The sequence below is a fragment of the Asterias rubens genome, chromosome 12 (assembly GCF_902459465.1).
Source record: "Asterias rubens chromosome 12, eAstRub1.3, whole genome shotgun sequence".
Lineage (NCBI taxonomy): Eukaryota > Metazoa > Echinodermata > Asteroidea > Forcipulatida > Asteriidae > Asterias > Asterias rubens.
This window is the reverse complement of record NC_047073.1, coordinates 2,671,526-2,698,335: the sequence shown is the minus strand read 5'-3', so window position 1 is coordinate 2,698,335 and position 26,810 is coordinate 2,671,526. Positions and strand designations below refer to the sequence as shown.

Sequence of the window (26,810 nt, the reverse complement as noted above, 5' to 3'; positions counted from 1 at the left end):
AGTAATAAATGAGGACACAAAATATATCAATTTCTAATAAATACAAGCAAAGTTATCTGCTAGTTCTCCAAACACTTCAGAAAAATTGTAACTTGAGTTCAGGCGCTAATTGTTTGTACACTTTTGGTAGGAGTTTTGTCTTGCAAGATATTTTGAACACAGTGCTTGAAGAATACTTTATTATTTTGATACATTTCATAGTTTTTCCCGGACAAAATAATAATAATGAAGAACTATTCCAGAATTCAATAACAGAAGGGTAAGATCGTGCGCATATTTTTGCAGTTTTGATTTATCATGTCAACAAACACAAATCAACACAGATTCTTATTAATTAGTATCACTTACAAATGACCCAAATAAACTTTAAAAATCATAATAAGTAACACCTTTTTTGTGTGAAGTCTTTTGGACCTGAGGTTATTTTTTTCACAAACTCTTCTTTTTTTCACAAATTTTACAGACAAAAATTGTCTTTTGAATAATCTCACTGTTAAACTTGAAATTTGACATTTCTTTCCTCTGTAGACTCAAATTACACGAGTTGTTCAAGGTACTGGACACCTTTGGTAATTGTCAACGACCAGTATTCTCACTTGGTGTATCCCAACATATGCATAAAATAACATATCTCTGAAAATTTTGACTGAATTAGTCTTCGAAGTTGCAACAATAATGAAAGAAAAAACACCCTTGTGGGCTTTCAGATGCCTAGTAAAAGGTTTCAAGACTGAAGTCTTTTAATATTTAAGTGAGAAATTATCTCTTTCTCAAAAACAACGTTACTTCAGAGGGAGCCGTTTCTCACAAGGTTTTATACTATCAACAGCTCTCCATTGCTCATTACCAAGTAAGTGTTTATGCAAACAAATATTTTGAGTAATAACCAATAGTGTCCAGTGCCTTAAAAGCACGAGTTTCCAAACACAATGAGCTTCGTGCAACGCTACATCAGGGCACTATTTAGTTATTTCATTCTGGCAGTTTTGTTGATTTATTTAAGATAAATTTTACAAATAAAGGTTAAATCAATCCATGGTATTCAATAAGTAACTGATTTTCTGTAAGTTTTTGTTAACCACTATATATAGCAAAGTCTTGCAGTTATGTATAATGTGAAGTCATAGTTAAATTTCAGTATTACCAAAAGTAGACCCAGCTTTTAAATTATTATAAACATATACAACAAGCTTTGTGAAATTATGCTCCGCGTACTAAAACAGCTATAAATCTGGTTCCAAAACTACCTCTCGGCCTGAGTCATGGTTTACTTGTTTGCTACTAGCAAACATTTGATGCTTACATCAGATGATGTTTTCCCGCTATTAAGCCAAAACATATATTGCGGCTAAGCAAGAAGATTCTTCTGGTAGGAGGTAGAACATTATTGGGGTTGACAAAGTACTCTCCCATAAAGCATCAAATCAAATACAGACCTTGTAGGCACAAACGTTACTCCTTGACTGACACATAAGGAAGTTCTTTTCCCGCGATCCTGAACTCACAGTCTAAGCAGCCAGAATCATCTGAGATTGGAATCATTCCCTGAATAACGTCGCTGCTGTATTTGAAGACACTGGGAGAGGTTGGGACTCACTCAGCGAAGTTTAGTCTTGGCTTCTTTTTTTAAGTAGATCGGTTTTACATCGGCAGGTTTGTACTTGCTATAACAACCAAAGGAAAACAAAAACAGTTGATGAGCATTTTGTTTGTGAGGTTACAAAAACAAAAGTTACATCCCCCTAAAGTGATCTCTCAGCTTCCTAGGTTGTATCGTAAACTTGGGTGTGATCCCTGGCTACATGGCAATTAAAGGGTGTATGACTTCTGACTGGCACCCTAAACAAAAAATATTATTGACAAAATAGGGAAACCGGCCAACATGAGGCTAGATAGTTGGTGGTGCGCCAGCATGTCACTCCAGAAATCGGTGGTTCAAATAACACTCTAGTAAACTTTTCTTTGTTCAACTCCAAAACGTTCTGAAAATAAGAACCACCAAAGTTTGACTATGTTTCTGCAGTATTGTAGCTAAGGTGGGTAGTGCTGGGCGGGCCTGCCCAGGACTCACAACTTTTTCAAACCACTCAGTGAGCAAAATAATTTGTGTCGCCCAGCACAGATTTCCCTTAGAATAAATAAACAAATTGTCCACTGTGCATTGATCTGAGACATTATGATAAGGAGTATCAAATGTCACAGAGAAAGAACACAGTCAAAATGAAATTCAGCTTATTGCATGGCCCAATAGTATGAAATATTAGAAAAAACTAGAATCTAGCCTACCTCAAGCTTGCACTTCAGCCATAATGGCTTCATAATTAAACATGAATAATTTTGTTGATCCGCTAGCCCTTGGTGGCTTTAGAGCCCACCACTAAAATGTGTCTAGCTGCAACCCTTGTGTCCTTAAGCAAGACACTTAACCATGATTGCTTCATAAAGTTGGGAGGTACATGAAGTGCATTCTGCTCTACCAGCCAGGCTTCTGATGGATGATACCCAAGCCTACATTTGTATGGACTGTAAAGGGGGTAACCCAGTTTCAGCCCTAGGAGTAGGTGGCAACGGCATCTGGAAAAAAATAATTGCAGCCCACACCTTGAAGTGGCCTTCAGGCCTTGTGTGTCTGCCGACTTGCATAATACAATTTTTTTTAAACCTGTATAAAAATGGATAACTTACGCATAGGGAGATGCAGGGAAACCGACAATAAATAAAGCATTTTCCTTCATGAATAATCGCCAAGACGCTTTGTGGTAATTTCTTGCATCAAGATCCCAGATCCGGAAGCACTGTAACAATAACCGAATAAGAATTACAAAAAATTATTGTCTGTATACTTTTGCTTTCTTTCAGAAACTGTGCAGATTAAAATTGCTCTTCAGATGATATTAAGGCATTCTTTGAGGTGCACATACATGGATCGTTTGGATGATTACAGAAATTGGTAAGCAAATTTGTTATTCATTGTTAAACTGATTTTTTTGTGACGTCACTCTTTTGATGAAAGTGTAGAATATTTTTACAAATCTACACTAAATATTTTACCAATCTACAGTAAAAACTAAAGTGAAAGTTCAACTTGAAAATTTTTATTTTTTCAAACTGAAAGATAACAAAATGTGCAAAACTCAGCTGAAAAATGTTACATTTTTCAGTCAAACAATTTACTCTGGTAAAATCAAAATATTGTACTTGATAATGTTGCAAGCACTGATACGCTTAAGTACATTTTGCAAAATAGTTATACATGTGACCAAATGTCATTTGACAGAGTACAAAGTTTTGGGGAAATAGTTTAAGTTACAAATTTACTTTGGTAAAATCAAAATATTGTACTTGATAATGTTCCAAGCACTGATACGCTTAAGTACATTTTGCAAAATAGTTATACATGTACATGTGACCAAATGTCATTTGACAGAGTACAAAGTTTTGGGGAAATAGTTTAAGTCAGAGAATAGACTCTAAAGTGTAGATTCGTGACTACAATGTACTCGCCTTCGGCTCGTACATTCTATCCACGAATCTACACTTTCTTGTCTCCTTAACTTAATATGAAAACTGGGCAGAAAAAGAAGTAAACAAATATTACCTTAGCTAGAGCCAACCACGTATCATAGTCGTTCTCATTGTACATCTGAATATACATGACGTAGGATTTGCCCTTGGTATCCGGTATAAACCGGTCCTCGCAGGCACCCACTGTATGATCCAGCACAGTCGCTCTGCTGATTAATCTGTGCATCTTCTCTTCGTATGCATCTTTGGTCATCGTATCGACACCTTTTAGCTTCACGTGTGGTACTGTGTTGTATGGATGCTTCTTAAAGTATATATCCTGAAAGGCAAAGAGGGGGCACAATTGGAAATTTCATTTCATTTAATTTATCCTGGTTGTTGAGTCATGAACTCGCAGAAAAGTGAGCTTAAATACTAGCAAAGAACCCAATGAAGAGAAGACAAGGAAGGAAATTTCAGTTTTAGATGTGGGAGGGGGGAACAACAAGGGATTATTCCAGGGAAACCCCACACAGTCTGGTAGGAACTAACTAAAAACCCAAACCACGTAGTGCCCCCGGTGTGATTCGAACCAGGTCATAGAGGTCGAAGGCAAGGAAACATTCCACAACCCAAACCAAACATCAGGAATGATTAAGATCTGTGGCTTTGCATGATCAGTAATGCACAGGGATGAGATTGTCTTTTTATGTCGGCCTGGTGAAGAAAATCAGACAATATTTTTTTCCACAAATAAAGAATTCCTGCTCATTGGTCTACTTCTCTAATGCTTTGGATACTGTTTCCAAGAGCTCCTTGGAATCTATAACCCAAGGGGTTACCAAACTGTAGAAATGGCATCACTTCAACATACCTTTGAATTTGTATCCAAGTATCAGACTTTTTTATTAGTAATGACTCTCACCGCTGAATGTAAGATTGTTATTGCAAAAAGTAGAGGAAAGTGCCATGCACAAAAATGCTTTATAATATCAAAAGCTGCTGTAGGCACCTAAACATAAGTTGTTATCGCCATTAAGAGTGATTACAAGAGCTTTTTGTGACCAGTCGGGGATATACATGGGTAAAGAGCTTCTTTGGAAAAACAACCAAGGCTCTAAACCTCCATAACTAACCTGGAAATAGCTGTTCATGTTGAGGCCACTGGAGCCGAAATGAAACGTTCTTGAAATGTCAGGGATGATACATTCTCTTCCCTTACGGACCGACGGCGATCGCATCCACATGTCCCAATCCCAAACCTAAATAGAAACAAAAATCCATAAAAAACACTAAATTGCTGACAAAATGCAATCAGGCTGCACCCATCTTGGTCACACACCCCGTGTACCAAGAGTGTTACAACATTGTTTTCAATCAATACATACCAGACACCAGACTGTTCTCAGTTATTTCTCTTTTTTGTGGGGACCATGGTCATATCTCTATGAGTATTTGTTTGTGTTTAAATTAACATAGTGATTGTGTCGTGCTATTTGTTTTGTCTGCTGTTGATTGGAGAATTACTATCTAATTTAAGTGCAGAAGATCGTTTTATATTGTAGACGCCGACGTATGGATTTTGCTGTTGCATTATTATTGAATGCTCGTCCTTTGTAACTAAACATAAAGTGATTGTGTCGTGCTATTTGTATTGTCTGCTGTTGACGGGAGGATTACAATCTAATTCAAGTGCAGAAGATCATTTTATAATGTAGAGTTGATGTATGGATTTTGCTGTTGCATTATTGGTGAATGCTCGACGAATCTCATAAAGGTTAAGAAGCTACAAGTTTTAGATCTGTAGGCTTATGTGGGGTGTCAGTGGCCCAGTGACCAGGGGTAACAATGTCACAAGCGCTTCGATATGCCCTTCCGGCTGTGATAAAGCGCTATATAAAAATTGATTACTATCAGGCTCCGAGTAATTTTGCAAACCTTTTCTGGTGTGGGCCAATTGGGTTCCAGCTCTTCCTTGTAGAGTTTCCTTTTGAGAAGCCACCCTAGACCTGGCATGGTCTCCACTCGATATAATAACCCTGGATCATGACATGTATGATCATACCCCTACAAGAAAGAATAATAATAATAATAATAATAAAAAGACTTGTAATGCGCACATATCCACCCTGCTGGGTGTTCAAGGCGCAGTAAAACCAAAAACAAAACAAAAACAAAACACAACACAAAGAAAAACAGACACAACAAAATTAGTCATTGAAAACCTGTGACATAAGATAAGTTTTGAGAAGAGACTTGAATTTTGCAGTACAAAGACAAGATCGAAGATTAAGTGGAAGAGAGTTCCAGATGCGTGGCGCGTCTGAAGAAAAAGACCTGTCACCCCATGAAAGAACGGTACCAGTAAGATCAGAATCTTTCAAAGTATTTTCAAAACAGTATAATACTCAGATTACAGCTCTTCATTTACAACCATCTCAAAACACTTTTTTATTAAAAAAATGTTTTCAATGGAAGTTTTCCCCAAACAAGGCTAAAAGCCACTCTTGGTAAGGGGCTACCAGAAGAAAAATATTACAAATGAAAATAACTCAGTGGAGCTGAAGGTAGGAATTGATATTCGTCTTAAAAAAGATTGTAGGATGGAGGGAAACATGCACCAGGATAGGAGTTCCAATAAGAGGCAGTTCGTTTAATTAATATTTAAATGACAGCTGTATCGAGCTAAGTTTAAAGGCAGTGGACACTTTTGGTAATTACTAAAAATAATTATTGGCATAAAACCTTACTTGGTAACAAGTAATGGGGAGAGGTTGATGGTATAAAACATTGTGAGAAACAGCTCCCTCTGAAGTGACCTAGTTTTGGAGAAAGAAGTAATTTTCCACGAGTTTGATTTCAAGACCTCAAGTTTAGAACTTGAGGTCTCGAAATCAAGCATCTGAAATCACACAACTTTGTGTGACAAGGGTGTTTTTTTTCTTTCATAGTTTTCTCGCAACTCCGATGACCGATCGATCGCAAATTTTCACAGGTTTGTTATTTTATGCATATGTTGAGATACACCAAGTGAGAAGACTGGTCTTTGACAATTACCAATAGTGTACACTGTCTTTAAATTGTTTATGACACCCATTAATAGTGCACCCGGTACAATCTGCTGTCAGCCCTGCCAAAAACACAAGGGAAAACTCCCTTCTTTTAATGATAAGCGTACTAGGATCTTTTACAATGCAGTGGTCATAGCAGTATACGAATACATGTTTTGCTTTCATGTGTGCTATGATATTGAACGAACAGCGCCTTATAAATTTTAAATGTTATTTTAGTTAACGAATTAGTAAGACGGAACTTAACCCAAAACTTTTTGGGCAAGTTGACAAAGGATTTGAAACCATTCAACTGCGGGGATGTGCGCCGCGACACAACTGTACATATAACGGACAGAACTAGCTGTGTAATTTGGAGGTGTGTTGACTACTTGTTGACTAAAGTGTCATAGTTTATCATTGTCTGACTTTAGGACTCAAGAAAATGTTGTCTAAGGTTTATTTTGTACTGGTGCTTGCTGTTGTGGTCGCGTGGTAGTATGGTAGTACATGCAAGAAGATAATATCAAAGAGAGTAGTTGAACTGACCTGATCATTCCATGCCGATATACAATATAGACTATCGTCTGCTTCAAGCAGGTGACTTGTTTGGCTAAAATAACTGCAAATAACAAGCAAGGGAGAACAAAATGATGATGTTATTAAGTTAAAGGGAATGTATACATGTAGTTTTGGCAATTACTCCAAAAGTTTTACCATAAAAACTTACTTGGTAACCTCATTAGAAACAACACCCTTTGAAGTAATGTAGCTTTCGAAAAGGAGGAAAGTTTTCCCCCAAAATTTGAATCTAAGAGAAGATTCACGAATCCTTGTTAAGGCATCTAAAAGCGCACAAATCTGTGCAACAGGGGTGTTTTTTCATTAATTATTTTCTTGCAAGTTTGATGACCAATTGAGCTTAAATTTTCACAGGTTTGTTCTTCTGTGCCTTACATGTATGTTGGGATACATCAAGGGAGGATACTGGTCTTTGACAATTTACAAAATCTATTTAATTTGAAATTGAGAAACCCTATGAAGACATAGGTCAAAAGAATATTTGTTAGCTGATATTGTGTGGTGTACATGTATGGCACCTGTAAATTGAAGGAATGCAGTGGAACTTTGGGAGAAATAGACTTTGATATATTTTGGTATTGTGCATGTACTTGATTCTCACATGGGGAGTGGGTTTATATATATTTGATGTATCATACCACTTGCTTGAATACAAAAGTTGTGTGTTAAATTAGCAACGCATTGTTTTTCAGTCTTAAATGCACACAAATAAGGAAAACAACTTACCTAAATACATCTTCTGAAACGTCTAAATCCTCTTCAAAAATTATTGCATACTTGGCATTCTGAAAAAGAGTTGAAATGAATGAGAACTCACTAATGAAACTAATAAATATTTATCAAAGTTGCAAATGATAACAGAGAATGAATATTCATCAAAGTTACAAAGGATATCAGAAAATTAATATTCATCAAAATTACAAATTTTAAATTGGCCCTTTATATAGAAACTTTCAAAAAATGCAAGATCAACATTGTTTGTATTCATGGACATTTGCTTTAGATAAATGGGGACATGAATACCCAGCAGTTCAAAAACAGTGTGATTGGACTAATTTTACTATATGAATATTGATGAGCTGTGATTGAACTAATCTTATATTTGAATATTGATGAGCTGTGATTGAACTAATCTTATATTTGAATATTGATGAGCACTGTGATTGGTACATACCGGGTACATAGAGAAGGTAGCAGTAAGGCTGGCTTTGTAATGCTGGCTGATACGACCTGCTTTGACCCCTATTGGTGTGTGTTGAATTCCCTTGAGGTCAAACAGACGAATGACCTCTAGAGGTTCTTCAAAGTAGCCATCGATGAAGACGTTGATCATTTTGGGATTCACTGAGGACACAAAAAAAAAAAAATCTTAAATATTTTGCCAAGAACTTTGCAGTTCAACGTAGTTTTCAATTTGCTGCACCTCATATATGGAAAAATCTCCCTCTACACATCAAACAAGCTACCACTATCTCAATTTTCAAGACTCTTCTCAAAACATTTCTGTTCAATTCATCGTTTACATAGTTATTCTTTTGTTCATCTGAGTGCTTAGAGACTTTCTTTTGGAGGTGTAAGGCGCTATAGAAATGCAGTTGTTATTATTATTGTTATTTATGCATTTTTAAAATAACTTTTGTTGCTTTGCTGCTAGATGTACAGCACTCTCTCTATAGCATTCTAATTATTCTTACCTCCATGAGCAGAAAGCAAAGACCTGAGCATTCGGTACAAGTAGTTGGGTCTATTGCTGGCTATAACCACTACCGGTAAATTCCACACTGTGTTGTTTAACAGCTGAAAACAAGAAAGATACAAGAGAAGAAAATTTAGAAATAGATTCAACTCGGCAAAGTTTTTGCAGTGTCATGTTCCCCGTCTGCTTGATGTAAAACATGAATACCGATTCTCAGTGCACCAAAATGAGGTCAGACTAGGGTTTGGTCTAGAAATAGACCCAGCCTTGCAAACAAGAAACTAAAATTTAACAAACAACATGTATACTCAAATTGGCAAAGTTTTTGCAGCGTGATAGACTTTTATTGATGATGCCGCCATGTTCATGTCATGTTCCCTGTCTGGATTGTATTGCTCTTACCTTTTCTGGTTTCATTTCGATGGGAGCTGGGTCGTCACAACTGCAGAGGCTGCCGTACCCCTCCACCTGATTACAGAATGAACGTCTCCTCTGATTGGCTTCAGTGTCTGGCCAATTACATTCAGTTTCTGCAGGGATCAATAAATACATTGAAACGATTGGTGATTTTGAAAACTAATCCCTGTCGACTCATTCCCATCTCAAATGAGTGACTTGAAACCAGGAAGGTTAATTTCAATGAGTGAACACCTGGCACTAAACCCCTGAAGTTGATCTTCTCCGAAAAAAATGAATTACAACACAAAGAACTTACAAACCAATTGTATTTATCCCATGCCTACATCTTTACGGAATGCGAAGGGGGTAACCGTGTTTTAGCCCCAGTGTAAGTAGTACTGTGCCCCTGCTGGCGATTTGGCATGTCATGGCCGAGCGGTTAAGAGCACCGGATTCAATCAAGCTCTGGTTTTTGAACAGCAGAGTGCGGGTTCGAATCCCGGACGTGACACTTGCTTTGTAAAATTGGGGAGGTAGTGCTTTCTGCTCTACCGGCCAGGCTTCGGACTGATGATACCCAAGCCTACATCCGTATGGACTGTAAAAGGGGTAACCCTGTTTCAGCCCTAGGAGTAGGTGGCAATGGCCTCTGGAAAAAAATAATTGTAGCACACACCTTGAAGTGGCCTTCAGGCCTTGTGTGTTTGGCTACTTGCATAAATTAAATAAAATAAAAAATAAAAAATAAAAGAGCTTGAACCTACCTTTGAGCGAAATGAGAGGAATGGTTGTCTTCAGAATGACTGGGGAGGCCCACTGGGTTAAGTCCGCTGCTTTATTGTACATCTCGGCAAAAGGGTGGCCTGTAAATAATGAAATAAAAAATATTAGTAATAGTGGCTTCTGATATAGCGCGCATATATCCGTCACTCAGTGGCACTTAACAGTAACATTCAGTATTTCCTGCAGGCATCTGCGACTACAATTTGATTACGAGACCTACTCTTTTTGCATAGCACAATGTGATGGTTTACAAGGTGCCGTGATCATATTGACACAATAATACAATATTTTCCTGAAAGGTATGTGGGACTACGTTTAAATTATGAGACTTACTCCTGCAACGTGTACATGTAATTGTTTACAAGGTGCTGCCAATCAAACCAGGATCACTGGGGCGAACCCCTTCTCTTTTCGATAAGTGCACTGAGTTCTTTTACGTGAGTTTCACAATACATAAAATAAACAACAATCCAAAGATGTGTAGGTCTTATTTGTGTTAAACAGACACTCTGCTCCCCTTTCTACAGCACTAAATTAACTTGTTTTAACCCACTGAGACCATTCATTTCTCAGGCCAGATACATACTTCATGCAACGAAGGTGATTGCCTCCATGCCCCCTGGTCATTGCCTTGGTGCCCTTGGTATGCTCCAGTAGAAATGTTCATTCTCCTCATAGGGTGCCCTTTACGAAGGAGAAAATGCCTTGGTGCTTGCCCTTTCAACAGCGAAGCTTACTGGCCTAATTTCTGTATTTGTCATTATCATAAACTCTACACCCAGACATGACAAAGTAATACTGCTAATATCTTTCAGAAATTTGATTGTAAAACCAGGACATGCCCTTTAGTTTTTGCCTGGTGTTGCCTAAACCGACTCCTCCTCCCAGGCCAATGGCGCACTGGCCACATGCTACTAAGTGAATATGAAGCCATCACCTGAGTGTGATCAGACCACAAGGCACATCACCACTGAGTGCCGTATGAGAAGTTGGAAGTTGGCTTCATACTTCTGGCCATCTCATCTGTGACCAAATTGCGACAAAATTGCTGTTGGACATGGACCCCAACATTCGATTCTTCAAGAGAAGAATGTGTCCCTTACAAAAAGAAAAATAACCACGGTGTTAATTAAAGACTACTTAAGATGGTTGGATGGAAGTTTCTCACCATGTTTCTTTTGCTTCTGTGTGACGAATGCCCACGTATCTCTCCAGCCCATCTGATGAGCGTCGTTGCTCCCAAGGATCTTCAAGAAAGATCGGGCAGAGTCCTTCAACTGGAACGTTCCCTCATCCTGTAAAAGGTGGGAAAGGATTTGAGGGGAAAAAAAATCACACATGAGATTTGTTTTAACATGATTGATTGTTTTGCCAACATTCGGCCGGCCATGCCCACTGGCGCACTTTGTTTATCTCAACAATGGAAAGGTCAATACCTTGATTGTAAAGATGAGTATACGTCCATCCGACACCATATTGAGAAACAACACCATCGCCTCATCTTCTTTGGAGATGTACGTATCAAAGACACGCCTAGCCATGACACTTCCTGTGGCTTGATTTAGAACTAAGATGTGAATGCCCCGCCCAACATCTTTCTCTTCTTCTTCAAGAACCTGCATCAGTAAGATAAAATGTAACATGGATAAGAAAGTGGGAAACCACACTTAATCAAAAGAAACCCACTGCACTTATCTTAAAGAAAAAGGGGTTCATCCCCGGTGTTCCTGGTTTGGTTGGCAGCATACTGCACCACAGCACCTCGTAAACCGTTACACATGTTGAAGTAGTAAGTCTCATAATTTAAACGTAGTCCCACATACCTTTCAGGAAAATATTGTATTAATGTGTCCAATAATGATCAATTTATCACTAAAAATACATTTTGCATGTTACTTCTACTTTTGCAAGAGTGGCTGACACTTTGTAACTACATGTACACAAGCTGACAAAATGGCTTGTTTTGAGTTGTAGGCCTGCCTGACATTTTGATTTACAAGACTGTACATTTTACATGTATGCCTAAACATTGAGTTGCTTACAATGTCATGAATGTGAGCAAATCATCTTCTGAAGAGGCAATGAATGAAAGTGAGTCATACTACTAACCTGAATATCATCAGTACCATGGTTACGCTTAGTCAATTTTTCTCATACCCAGGCCTTAGAGTGTGTGCTGTGATTAATTGTTGAATAGTAGGGATTCTGATTAGAGGAATACATAAGTGTACAACATCTTAGGCCTAACATTACTGGGAGACTGTTGCTATTATCCCGGTCAAAGTTTCTCATTTTCTTTTCCCAAAGTGCTTTTTGGAAAATGAAATATGGTCTTACCCTCTCAAAAATGAGATTCCAGACATGAAATCTACATACACTGTTTGCCTACACACTTGACTCAGTGATAGCAACCAATGTAAGGGGTCTTTTGTTTTCTAAAGCGCATTTCTCTGAAAACTTACAGTCTACTATGTATGTGTAAAATAAAATTAACAGTTAGTTATTAAAGATTCTTGTTTTGTTTCGTTTTGTAGGCTGTTCCTTGAAAAGGCATGCTTTTTGGATATGCCTCCACATTTATTTATATTGGCTGTACTTTCCAGGCTTGTATGCTTCGTTTTTGAAAGGGCAGGGGCACCAAGGCATTTTTGCCTTGGTAAAGGGCACCCTATGAGAAAAATGTAAATTACTTCTAGAGCATTTCAAGGGCACCAAGGCAATGACCAGGGGGCATGGAGGTGATCGCCTTTGTTGCCTCTGTGAAGTTAAGTATAAGGCCTGATTTTCTTTCGCTTCTGGATGATGGTATGTGGAAATAAACATAGCTTTGAATTGAATTGAATTGAACTGTGCAGTGAGAGGAGTACCAAGATCAAATGCATCTCACAGCATCATTCTTCCCTCCCTTCCCAGATGTTCTTGAGATATTGACAAGTTATCTGAAAGAGATATCAGAACTTCCGCTATCAAATCTGACCTGCCTGGACTTCAGATCAGTTACAATCCAAGCATTCTGCAAAGTTTTACAGGAATTCAAAATGCTGATCCTCAGCTTTTCAAGGACTATCGTTTTAAGAGAGAAGATAAAAAGTTACATCGCAATCCTGTGATTCACTTCATCTATTTGTAGTATGCTCAATATATGATTCACAAAATTAGTTCCTTTCCTAACCTATGTAGTTTTGAAAACACAGCAAACATATTTTGTGAAAATGTCAGCAAATTCTGGTAAACTAAAAAACGTTTGTCTGTAGTTTTGGTCCTCAGAAGATAAAGGTGTTTATTCATGATACCTAGGTTTCAATTGCTGCAAATAGCACAGAGGGCTTCTAAAACCAAGATAAACACCAAATAGAAAACATTCTGAAGACCGTGTTGCAATGCAGCATGCTTTGGCCAAACATCCCAAAACTTGGGTCCAGAATGCCCTCCCAGTTTTTTAAAGAACCCATGTAGCCGGTAGACTTATTTACTTATTTACCAAAACTTGTAACAGATCAGACGATTTTAGCTCCGCCTGGGGATATTCTTGGTATACGCATTATTACCATGAAGTCCTGCACCCACCCAACTCCTACATGTCTTGTTAAAGTGTCTTGTTTTTTACCTGAGTCCCTCCGACAGAGATGGCCGCCTTCTTGTCACTCGACAGAACTTCAATCTCGAGCTCTCGAGGGCCTTTCTCAAAAGAGTTGCCATTGGCAACCACATCTGTCTCCGTTTCACCATCTGGAACCACTCCTAGGATTAAAGATGGAAACAATTTTGATGAACATTGGAGGAAATGTAAAAGACTTACACAGTATAAATGTTGTACTTGTACTACATGGTACTAAATCATATGGTACTAAATGGTACTAAATGGTCTAAATGGTACTAAATGTTTTGAGAAATCTTTCCAAACTGAAGTTGTTATTATACTTTGATAACCAGTTTTTATACAGCGCTTCCAACATTATTACCCACCATCACTGGGCCTATCATTCCTTAAACCATCTCAGCTCCCTGGGGAGTATACAGCCAGTGCTTTGAGTTTCGCGCTCCAAGCTAATCATTCACTAAACCATCTCTACCCTCACAGGGACCCATTTTACCCCTGGGTGGAGAAAAGCTTTCACGTATAGGGTTAAGTGTCTTGCTCAAGGACACAAGTGTCCCGACCGGGATTTGAACCCACATCCCGATGATATCCGATGACTTAGCCACCAGTACTTGAGTCTGATGCTCTTATCCGCTCAGCCAAGACACCCCAATTATACTTTAATTGTTAGAGTTAAAAACAGTTTAGCTTGCATTAAGGATTTTTCACTGCTTCATTGCATGATTAGTCCTTCTTTCAGACGGAAATTTTAATCTGACATTAAGTTCGTAGACTGTGTCAATCACGGTAGTTGTGATAGTGTCAAAACGGTTTTGTTTGGTAACCAGTTTCTTGAATGTGATGATCTTGGTAATCTCGGTCAGCTGCTCAGATCGTTCTGGCAATGTCAAGATGGTATGGGGGTCGTCCATGAGTGTCAGGGTTGTCTGTGTTTCCTGATTAGAAATTAAACTCGTGTTTATGTACATTTACTTGTAAACATTTACTTGTTACTTATACTTGTAAATGTAATCTTCTCCATTTTGTGAGGTTTTGTTGAAACTATAATTTTTCCAAATCATATTTTAGATAATTGCGTCTTTTCCTGCTAGGAAAGTAGACCCACATACATTTGCACCTAAAACATGCCTAATGATTCTTCATTTTTAAATGCCTTTGTCCTGAAAGCATCAACACCATATGTAATGTAGATGCACAGTAAGAGTAAACTGTGTGTCAATGAACTACGTATTCACAGAATTCCCGACGGAGTGTTTTTGACAGATAAACAGTCAGTGTGATAAAACCATGCTCAAAGTCTTACAACAGAAATCTTCTCTTTAAAAGTCATCAAGATATTATTGTCATGAGGTCATGTTCTGAGTATTTACACAATGCCAAGACAGAAAGTTTTTTTTATTTTTTCAATCCACAAACAAAACAACGTTGATTCTGAACAATTTCGCAAGTTGCTTGGTATAACTTGTACATATCACAAAAAGTATGTATGAAGAGAGTTCACAGTACATTACAATAGACCATAGAATTATAAAAGTCTCATTCCGTGAACATAAAAGTTCTAAGTGAAGGAAATTTTGCTACGATTATTCGGAGGGCAGAAACCAAATCAGAAATTGGGTTATTAGTAGAAAGAGTGATTAACTTAGCAGCCTCACTCTGGAATCAACCTTGAATAAGGTTGAATGTACCTTGTTAGTTGCTCCATGGAGGAAAGAAATATTTCACTTTCTTTCCTCCATTGTTGCTCCATTCATACCAGAGGGTACAATGGTCTAGTGCATTGTCTACCTGGTTCGCCAAATAATGTTGTAACGCAATAGAGACACATTTGAAGGGGGGACTATATAGGTAAATTTTCCCTTATTCCCACTATTTTTGTTCCCCCTCACAATTATAGAGGGTACAATGTACTTTTGCATTGTGTACTCAGGTCGGCAAATGTCATAACACATTAATGTTAAATATCAAACACATTTATAGGGGGACCACATAGGTTCAACAAATTGTCCCTTAATCCTTCTTTATTTTCCTCCCACAATAGAGGGCATCATGCTTTGTGTACTCAGGTCGGCAAATGTCGTACACACAGGGGACCACTCAGGTAAACATTTTAACCCTCCTATGTTTCCCTCCAACTTACTCCCTTTTTGGTGCCCCTTTCCAAAAACTTTACTGCATTTTCCAACGCCGTCTTTTCACCCAGGTCATCACAATAAAAACCTAAATCTCTGATTGATTTTGGCTTTACGACCAGTAAACAAGAATGTTAATCGAGAAAATATCAATTCTTCCGCACACGTCAATATGAGGTACTTTTTAGGGCCCCAGTGTGTACAATCACAGCCTTTCGCCAAAAGTGCATTGTATCAATGGGTTACTTTTTATGACAACGGGAAAATCTTTGAGGAGAACTCTTTATCGAACAATAGTGTTACAGGATTAAGCCATTCAGCATTCAGTGCAGCCACCTCTCTGCAACCAATAACTCTGACTCGTTAATCAATAAAATTGTACACTCTTTGTATCTGACGTCTCGTTTGCGGCTTTTCGCATTGGGTTCTCACTCTCTCTCACTCCCTTAAAGCTTTCTTTACTTTTCCAGTTGCCTGACTCGAAGAGTCTCCTGCGATGCTTTTCACCAGGATTCTTTGATCCGTCCTCCTCTTTTGTCAAACACCCACTGTATCATTTGGACACCCCCCTAGTCCCCTTCTCTTGTCTCCATCTTTTATTCATCTATCTACCTCCTTATCCCCGTGTCATTCCTCCTGCTTTCTTATCATTCATCCCTACTCGTCTTACTTTCACTCCCCGCATTCCCAGCCTCCTTGCTATCCCTCTTTTGTCTCTTTCTTGTCATAGTACCCTAAGGTTTACTTGTATAGGTTTTGTCTTCTATAGTTGTGTAGCTAGATGCTCATGCGTCATTTGTCATGAGAAAGCTAAGTCTATACACAGTTGATAATAAAAAATTGCTGTATTAGTTGCAACTTCTTGTTAAATTGCATCTGAAGAAGTAGGTGTTGCTACCAAAGCTCATGCTTTTTTTTTAAGTGTCATTTGTAAAATCTATAAATGCTACCACTACCTTACTTGTTTTTTTCATCATTTAATTGCCATAAGAAAGCAAAGTCTTTAGGCCAACACAGTTTATAATTAAAAAAAGATTTGTTAGTCCCAACCTCTTGTTTTGCATCTAAAGAAGTAGGCCCCCAGTTGTTGCCTACAGAAGCTTATTAAGTTTCTTATATGTAATAAGTTACTCTTTAAGTGCTACTACAGTGACTGCTAGGACTGGACGACTAGTGAAGTTTACTACTTGACCAGTCGCAACTCGAATAGTCGAACTTCGACAGTAGTCGCGACTAATTTAATTGAAGGATTGTGTGACTGATGTCTGATTGTGTTTCGTTAGTAAATTATGATGTTGCGAATAGTCGTGGGTGACACAATTGGTTCACCAATCAGATAGTTGTGACTATTTTTGTAGTAGCCACGACTATTTGTGTAGAAGCCGTGGCGGCACGATTAACCAAGTTGTTAAAAACCGGTAGACGAAACTCGACTCGGCAATCAATAGTCGCAATTTGGACACAAGTCCCATTAGTTGCCCAGTCTTAATGCCATTATACACTTTTGGTAAACAGTATTGTCCAAGTACCACACTTCGTGTATCACAACTTATATATAAAACAACAAACCTGTGAAAATTTAGCCTCAATCGGTCATCGGAGTCGGGAGAAAATAACGGGAAAACCCACTCTTGTTTCTGCGCGTTTCGCCGTGTCATGACATGTGTTTAAAATAAATCCGTAATTCTCGCTAACAAGAATTTATATTGTTTTACTGTTTTCACAAAAAGTAAAGCATTTCATGGACTAATATTTCAATAGAAGTCTTTCACCATTACCTTCTGTAAACCCTGTAAATTATTTGTAAACCTGTGAATTTTTTTTTTTTTTTCTGTACCGAAAGGGTCCAATGGCTTTAACCACTACTGTCCATGTTTTATGCACAGTTGGTAATTTCTCTTTACCAGATGTTGACAACAATAAAACGCCAAAGATTTTGGAATGCTCATTTTGATTTTTGGATCAATATCCACACGTGTTTACGAAGTACTATTGTCTTTAGCACAATGAAAACATATATAGTTTTTAACTAGAGAAGATGCTCCTTAGAGACGCTGGTCACTATTGGTAATTGTCAAAGACCAGTCTTCTCACTTGATGTATCTCAACATTCTAGCATACAATAACTTTGAGCTCAATTGGTCGTCGAAGTTGCGAGATAATAATGAAAGAAAAAACACCCTTGTCACACAAAATCACTCAAAACCTAATTCTGAGGTCTAGAAATCAAATTTGTGGAAAATTACTTCTTTCTCGAAAACTACATCACTTCATAGGGAGCTGTTTCTCACAATGTTTCATACTATCAACCTCTCCCCATTACTCGTCACCAAGTAAGGTTTATGCTAATGAGCATTTGAGTAACTACCAATAGTGCATGTAGTGTCCACTGCCTTTAAAGGCATTCCAACTGTGCACTACAGGATGAGCAGTTTACAAACGTTCAACCAAAAGTATACAAACTGTTTCAACTTTTCCTTTTCCAACTTTTTATCACTTTTTATTAGCATGTAGCATGAACCCTGTACATGTAGTACATCTTTCATATTGCAAACTGGGTGGTACAATCAAACATGTAGGCCTATAAGGGGAAAAAACTTTTTTTCTCAACAGATCAGAGCAAAGACCACAAAACAGAACTGTAACTGTCTTTGATGAAATGTATAGGATATCACACCACCATAAATCGAGTGCATAGAGGAGGGATTATGTGCGTCCTTCAAACTTGACAAACAATTAAATGAAACTTGTCACAGGCCTAGAAGGCATAGTTTTACAATGCAGTCATACCCCAACACAAGACCCACTAGAAGGCCTTTATAAAATAAGAACCATGTTAAGCGTCCCCGCCCGCTTCCTTTTAAGAGGCTGCCCCCTTTTTCTTCTTCTTTTTTTCCTTTTCTTTTTTTTTGTTTACAAAAAGATACATTTTAACAAATTTGAAGAAAAAAAAAACAGCCGGTTGTCTTCAAAAGTGTGTCGGCATGCCATGCCCATTTTGAAATATATAAAAAAGGCTCTCCTACTTCCATTTTTTCAAAAAGGCAGGACGCTAAACAAGTTTTATTTGTTATTTGGTCTAAGGACCATGAGATGAATACAAGAGTGGGGATCAACATCTTTGTACAAAGAAGATGTTGCTCACAACATTCTTGTGATGTTTACAAAAGACCACTTCCTCTTTACAGGAAGACTTCCTGTAGGCACAAAGAGTTTAAAGATTTTGTGGAATCTTATCGACTTGAGAAAGAGCTCGTTATGCTTCCATTGACTAAACCTTCGAACCAAGTACGCAGTTGACACAGAAAATACAGTGTGGAAATATTGCCTTGAAGGCACTGGACACTATTGGTAATTGACTCAATAATTTTATTTGCATAAAACCTTACTTGGTAACACGCGATTGAGAGCTGTTGATACATGGAGTTTAAGACACTTTCGCATTCGCAGGAAGCATGAACCGAACTTAAGACTTTAGGAAATGCCACTATAAACCACATTGGTCCAAACGTATTTTCAGGAGACTCAAAGTTTTGTTGGTGTCCATATTTGTCACTTGCTGACTTAAAGGCAATTGTCAAAGACCAGTATTCTCACTATACTTCCTGGGAACGCGAAAATGATACCAATGTTGACGTCACAAATTTGCAAAGAATACTTCGCAGCAGCGGAGTTGTGTTCAACTCTCTTGCGAATATCGCAGCAAAACCAGAGTTGTGATGTCAAATTCCTGCCGAATTCGCATCGCACGAAGTATGAACCAAGCTTTATGTTCAAACATTAAACATGTACAATACCTTCTGAATGTACTTCTCTCAACCTCCTTCCCGTGTCTGCAATGAACAGGATATTAACGATGACAGTTGCCATGAGAACCCCGACCAGGATGACCTGAAACATCAAGAAATATTGCAACAACTGTTAAAAATAATATCTCAGCTGTGAAGGCGTTGCTTTGTAGAAGTCTGTCGTAACATATCCACACCATGGTGGCAGATTTATTTCCAAAGGATGGGACAATTTTCAGCAGGTTACTTGAGGCCAATAAACTCAGGGGTGCATTCCACTGACTTGCGGCAAACTCATTGCAAACATATTTGATCGTTGGAGTGATTGGTTGCGCACTTCGTGTTCAACATGGTGGCGCTCTGTAAAGAAGACGGCGACATTCCATTTGTAACTTTGGTATTTGCTCTAATTGGGGAAGAAAAAAGAAAAAAAATACCAACTGAGCTATCTAGCCCTTTAAAGCCATTGGACACTTTTGGTAAACAGTATTGTCCAAGGCCCACACTTCGTGTATCACAACTTGTCTATAAAATAACAAACCTGTGAAAATTTAGGCTCAATCGGTCATCGGAGTCGGGAGAAAATAACAGGAAAACCCACCCTAATTTCTGTATGTTTCGCCGTGTCATGACATGTGTTTAAAATAAATCCGTAATTCTCAATATCGAGAATTGATATTGTTTTAATGTTTTCTCAAAAAGTAAAGCATTACATGGTATAGGCCTAATATTTCAAAAGAGAAGTCTTTCACCATTACCTTCTGTAAACCCTGTAAATTATTTGTAAATCTGTGAACTTTAAAAAAGAAAATTCTGTACCGAAAGTGTCCAATGGCTTTAAACGTTATTGGGCTACCTATTTTGTCAACCCAGCCAGGGATCACCCTCAAGTTAATGATACAACCTGGGAATAAATAGTCTTGCTTCCAAGACCATTGGTGTCGTGCGGTCACACACAACCATCGTTCTGATCTATGTGCGGCAAACTGTACACGCTTGTAATGAATGAACATAGAAGGCGCTGTGACTAGCGTTCTTGTCCACCCAAAGACAAATCCGGATCCGGGAATCAGAAATAAAAAGCGCCCTGAATGTTCATTCATTACAAGCTAGTACATTTTGCCGTGCATAGGTCAGACTGTTGGTTGTGTGTGACCGCGCAACACCAATGGTCTTGGAACCAAGACTAGGGAATAAACAGCCATGGGATCATCTCAAGGGGATGTTTGTATGTTTTGTTTTAAATGTCAAGTAATAAACCATAAGTAATAAACTGACTTGGGTAAACGTTTAACAAATTTATTTTAACATATGATTTTACAAGCCATCCTAAGTGCTCTAGACAAAGACTGATTGTGTGAGTACTTTTACAAAGTAAATACATGCATTTTACAGCTGGGCTTTATGCCCTGTTGTAAATGAGCGTCTGTCATCAAAGAGAACAATACTGCACTTTGCATTTTATTAGTAGTCTCACCACTATGAATGATTAATGGAGTGCAGTCAAACAAAAGTCATAAATCCACACTGCTGTCCAAGTGTACTTGTCCTATCAGAACTTGTGATTAATATGTAAAGCATGCAGCAACACCCGACATGTTTACCACTTAGGTGACTTAAGGCTGATAATGGATTGCTAACGTATGGCGGTTACGTCGGTACGCGGGTTTCGTTTTGTGCTGTCTTAGAAATACAAATATAGAAATGTCTATTTGTGTACACTGGAAATGGATCCAGCTTTCAAAATGCCAAATGGTGTAAAGAAAATATGTATATTTTTTTTTTAACAGGTCAATAATCATTGTGTGTATTATACATGGATTACTAATGTAGAGGTTTCGTTTTTAATGTGTTTGAAATAACGGCAACATCTATTTGTACACCGGATATGGATCCAGCTGTCCAAATGGCAAAATAAAAATTATGCAACAAAAAATACTAATTTATTGAGTGTATGATCCAAGAAGACTAAACTGAGAACATGTTAATAAAGAACATAAAATGGGAAATCCAACGGCAAAATGAGAACTGTTGCCATTCTGGACCCAATGATGTTTGGCTGAAGCATGCTAAATTGAAACGAGGTTTTTCGGAATGTTTGCAACTTTGGCGTTATCTTGGTTTTTAGATTCCTGTTGTTGCAATTTTGAGCATTCTATATGTGATTATTTATCTCTTGATTCTGGTCTTGTTACACGGGTCACGGCCTAGGGGTTAAGAGCACCGGATTCAAGCTCTGGTGTTTCTGATCAGCAGAGTGTGGGTTCGAGTCCTGGTCGTGACACTTCATTTGTGTCCTTAAAGCAAGACACTTAACCATGATTGCTTTGTAAAGTTGAGGAGGTTGTGCTTTCTGCTCTACCAGCCAGGCTTCTGATGGATGATACCCATATCATGGAGCTATACAAGCTCAATGATCCTATGGACTGTAAAGGGGGGTAACCCTGCCGTCGATTTCACAACGAGTTAGGACTCGTCTTATCTCGAGTTAGGACGAGTAACTCGTCCTAACTTAGGATTAATCTTAAGGTCTGCATGCTACAGTGCAGGGTTGGGACTCGTCCTAAGTCCTAAGATTCGTCTTAAGTTAGGAAGAGTTTTGTGAAATCGACGGGCTGTTTCAGTCCCAGGAGTAGGTGGCAACTAGTTGATTTGTAGCCCACACCTTGAAGTGGCCTTCAGGCCTTGTGTGTCTGGTGACCCCCTACCCCCCCTAAAGTTTTTAGCAGGCTTGTGGATATGTTCCTCAAATTCCGGCCCTGCAAGTATTTGAAAGCTTGCATTCTCATCTATTTGTGACTCAACAAAACCCAGTTTTTAGTTTTGGGAAATGATTGCCTGCCCTGACTGTTAGCATAAGGTGGCCCTGCATATTCTTCTACCTCCACAGGGTAGAACTGTGGAAGGGTGGAAGGTATAAAGGGGTGCGACAACACAGTGAGAGTTTTGTACAGTGTAAATAGTTAAAGGCACTGGAGACCTTTAGTAATTGTCAAATACTGGTCAGTATTCTCACTTGGTGTATCCCAACATGAGCATAAAATAACAAATCTGTGGATTTTGATTCAATTGGTCATTGAAATTGCAAGAAAATAACGAAAGAAAAAACACCCTTGTTGCACAAATTTGTGTGCTTTCAGATGCCTAATAAAAGGCTTCAGGCCTGAAGTCTTTTAAAATTTGAATGAGAAATCAAAAACTTTGTAACTTCAGAGGGAGCCGTTTCTCACAATGTTTTATACCATCAACAGCTCTCCATTGCTCGTTACCAAGCAAGTTTTTGTGCTAACAAATATTTTGAGTTATTGCCAATAGTATCCAGTGCCTTTATTACTATTGTCCCGCAAACCTTAACACCAAGAGGTATTGGAAAATAAATGCTGGATTTTATGACCCAATGAAAATGTTTTAGTATAATGTTTACAAAATGTGAACATTCCAAACATTTTGACGCAAAAACCTATTGTCATCATCCATGTAACTTTCTCATCACATGTTTACCTACAAACTTTTATAAAGGATTGCCAAAAATGTCATGTTCCACATAGAATTAATCGTCACTTGTTTACCTCCAAGTTTTTGTTTTAAACGGTGAGAAAATTGTTGCGAGTCGCAATGTTTTTACACATGTCATCGAAAAGAAATACTTTGTCGGACACATTTATAAATTTTTAGAAGCCATTCAAAGTATCCATTTTATTGTGTGATAAATAGAGCTCCCTGACCCAAATATTTGTTTTCTTAAAAACAAAATATTTATACAATATGCCGCCTCTGTATTTGATATCACATAACATCGTGTCTTCATCAATGCCTTATCAAACAATTCCCAGGGCAAAGTCCCAACAAAACGTATCATATCCCGTTTCATCTCCCCAACAATGAAAATCTAGGTCAGACAATACAATCTCTCCCAACAAAACCAGCCTACAATCCAGCCCCCCCCCCCCACCATTTTTCTGCTAAAAAATTATAATAAATTCTGGACTATGCTTAGGCTTTGGACTGAGTGACATGCTGGGATTAGCATGGTGAATTCCAGCACCACAAGGCTTGTAACATTAAAGGGTTTAGGTGCTTTTTTGTACGACACAAAACACAAACATTCACAGATTGACGTTAAACTTAAAAAGATATGCCTATAATGAAGGAATAAAGCTAATCCTATAAAACATTACTTACTGAGCTGCTGTAGTTTTTGAGAAATTAATTATACAATTTAAAGAAAATAAGTTTTCACTCAGCGAGATAAAAACTATTTAAGCATGAACAATGCCTTTACGCGACTCTCCTAAAAATATTGCTACATGTTCGTGACTTTCACTTTTTTTTTTTTCTAATTAAGCTGAAACTTTTACATGTAAACTATTTTACATCACATCATTTACTGTGAGTGTAGGGATTCACGGCATGGCCAAAAACTTGGTCTACAAAAGGTATCAAAACCCTTTAAAGGGGTAGTAGTATAACTCTGCCTTGGGGGAGTGCATTCATTCATCCAAGCCTGTCTATGCATGACATGTACAAACACTTCTGGGGCCAATTTCATAGCTCTATTAAACGGTACATGCACATTTTCGCGCTGACTGTAGCAGAAAAATGTCCTTAAGCGTAAGGCTTGGCATATTTCACAGGTTGGCAAAAAAACTAGGTGGCCAGCTTGCGCGTTGACCATGGATTTGTATTGTGACATCATTGATTTTATTTTATTTTCAAACAGTAAGTCGGAAGGTTAGCATGCCTTTTTGTGTGCTCTCAAACTTGTACAGTAAGCACAAACTTGGCAATTAAGCAGCTCTATGAAATTAGGGTCTGTTTGGCCCATTTTCATGGCTTTGCTTAGCGCATTACGTGGCCATGAAATTGGTCCCAGATATCTTGATGGAATTGGTCCCAGATATCTTGATGGAATTGGTCCCAGATATCTTGATGAAATTTTCCCTATACCTGTATGATTTTTTCAACAGCTGCTTACAATTAATAAAAAATAATAATCAATAATTGTTCAAAATCACCAGAGCAAATTTCAATGCCTGTAAAATACCAATAATTTAGATTGATGTGTACATCGAGTGCATTTCCACAAAAATATCAAATACAAAGGATACGCATTGAACAAAAACGGATGACTCAGAAGTCAGCCAATGTTAACGATGGTTCTACATTGTATTCAGTCCAGTCAATGTAACGGAATGTAATTTTGTGTACTACATGATGTCTCGTGGATATTGCCAACATTTATAAAGGTAGTTGGAACCTAAATGTAATTTTCCCCACAATTTGTGTATGCAACCCTGACACAATTGTTCATGTTTTGAATATAATTTTTACCAGCACATCTTTGGTCACCGCTTTATCAAAGATATTTTGGTTTTTCAAGAACAAAACTTAACGACTGCCCAGTAAAAAATATTCTCCTCACATCAACTCTTAAAGGAATACGTTGCCTTGGATCGGACGAGTTGGTCTTTGAAAAGCGTTTGTAATTTGCCTCGAAATTGCATGGTTAACACGGTCACCCATTTATGGGAGTAAAAAATTTGACTCCCATAATGGCCGACCATGTTAGTCGACGAGGTAAAAAAAGAAAACCGTGCATTTTCGAGGCATGTTTGTGTGGATCATTGTATTCTACTTTTACAACATCTTTCTACCCATTATGCATTTTATAACAAACGGTTACAAACGCTTTTCAAAGACCAACTCGACCGATCCAAGGCAACGTGTTCCTTTAAGGTGAAGTTGGTAACCCTTTAGCACCACACCAATGTGATGTAATGTATGCACAGACTGTGATAAGGATAGTGAAACTGATTATTTTATTGATTGTCACAACCAATCAATTTTGTCTGCTGAGCTGAGTTCAGAGCTGAGTTGCATGTTTATTGACGTTTGTAAATTACACAGTGTCTTAAAATGACACCAGGCCTGGAGCGCTATGGAGGCAGCAGAGGCTCATGGCCTCTGTTGCCCTGGTCCTGGCCATGGTGTCCCTATACAGCAGGGTTGTACACAAGCAGTTTTGGACAGGCACGGTGCCCGTCCAAATTCTCAAAATACCTAGTGCGCCCGTTCAAAAATGTAGCGCCCGGACAAATACCCAAAGTGCCCAAACTTTCTTGAAAACCATTTTTGATTACAATCCACCAAATGGTTTGTGCTATCAGCTTATCATGCAGCAATAATTATATGATTATGCAGAAAATGTAACCCTGTGGAGAACCCTGCTTATAGTTGTATCCCAAACTTTAAAGTCTACTCTGGAAGTTCCCTCTGCAAAATGAAAATGGCCTTGCCCTCTCAATTGTGGAAATCCAAACCTGTAGTATGGCTAAAGATAAATATTCTTGCTTCAAATGCTACATAGAACACAAATGTGGTTCTTTTTTTAATAAGAAAAAGTGTTGCCTTGCGATGCAAAATACATTTTCTTGTTCAATGACGAAGTGAAAAAAGACGTATCTGAACGTTACAAACACTTTTGTTTGCTTTGTTAATGTTGTTCCCCATTGCACCGACAGCCTGCCTGTATGCTTCGTTTTAGAAAGGGCAAGGGCACCAAGGCATTTTCTCCTGGTAAAGAACACCCTATGGGGAATTATTTAAGTTCTACTATAGTGCATATCAAGGGCCCGAAAGCAATGACCAGGGGGGCATGGAGACAATTGCCTTCATTGCCGCCATGAAGTATCAGGGCTGTACCCACCCCCAGGCATGACTCATGTTCACAATTTTAAATAGTACAACATACAGTTACTACAGGGTCATTGCAAGTTAATACTTTACTAAGTACCTTAACTTCTCTTTTGTATCCCTTTATCATACCCGGTCAAAAAAATAAGGTCACAACAACAGAAATTGAAACAGATACTTGTTTGAGAGAGAAAAAAATCAATGTTGCTATTTACACAGCAGCCCTGAACCCTTGACCAGAAGCTGCGGAGACAAAATGCTACATGTGGATGTAATTGGCAGGTTGAACCCCGCTGGAAATACCAAGTGTAAAGTTGAACAATGTTTGGTTTTGAGTTTCTCAAAGCACTGCAATTGATTTCACGAAACGCTAGGATTAATCCTATCTCGAGTTAGGATGAGTAACCCGTCCTAACTTAGGATGGGTTCAATGCGTCCTACGGCGTTGGATGCGGAACTTAACTCGTCCTACGTCCTAAGATTAATCCTAAGTTAGGAAGAGTTTGGTGAAATCGACGGCTGGAAAATTTTGGTAATTTGTCAAAGACCAGGGCCCAATATCATGGCTCTGCTTACAGTAAG

General features: G+C 38.3%; 1 protein-coding gene across 1 annotated transcript in view; it reads right to left on the bottom strand.

The window, feature by feature from the left end:
* Window positions 1–839: 839 nt before the first annotated feature.
* Window positions 840–26,810, bottom strand: part of LOC117297561 (protein O-linked-mannose beta-1,2-N-acetylglucosaminyltransferase 1-like) — a 34,678-nt gene continuing 8,707 nt past the window's right edge. The window contains exons 3-17 of the mRNA XM_033780659.1: window positions 19,545–19,638; window positions 13,622–13,755; window positions 11,451–11,630; window positions 11,183–11,309; window positions 9,996–10,094; window positions 9,235–9,362; window positions 8,831–8,933; window positions 8,311–8,480; window positions 7,863–7,921; window positions 7,104–7,176; window positions 5,443–5,571; window positions 4,641–4,766; window positions 3,599–3,844; window positions 2,686–2,795; window positions 840–1,664 (exon numbers count right to left, since the gene is read on the bottom strand). Of these exons, the coding sequence (XP_033636550.1) occupies window positions 1,598–1,664; window positions 2,686–2,795; window positions 3,599–3,844; window positions 4,641–4,766; window positions 5,443–5,571; window positions 7,104–7,176; window positions 7,863–7,921; window positions 8,311–8,480; window positions 8,831–8,933; window positions 9,235–9,362; window positions 9,996–10,094; window positions 11,183–11,309; window positions 11,451–11,630; window positions 13,622–13,755; window positions 19,545–19,638 (1,845 nt within the window). The 3' untranslated portion in view covers window positions 840–1,597. The remainder of the gene's footprint in view (window positions 1,665–2,685; window positions 2,796–3,598; window positions 3,845–4,640; window positions 4,767–5,442; window positions 5,572–7,103; window positions 7,177–7,862; window positions 7,922–8,310; window positions 8,481–8,830; window positions 8,934–9,234; window positions 9,363–9,995; window positions 10,095–11,182; window positions 11,310–11,450; window positions 11,631–13,621; window positions 13,756–19,544; window positions 19,639–26,810) is intronic.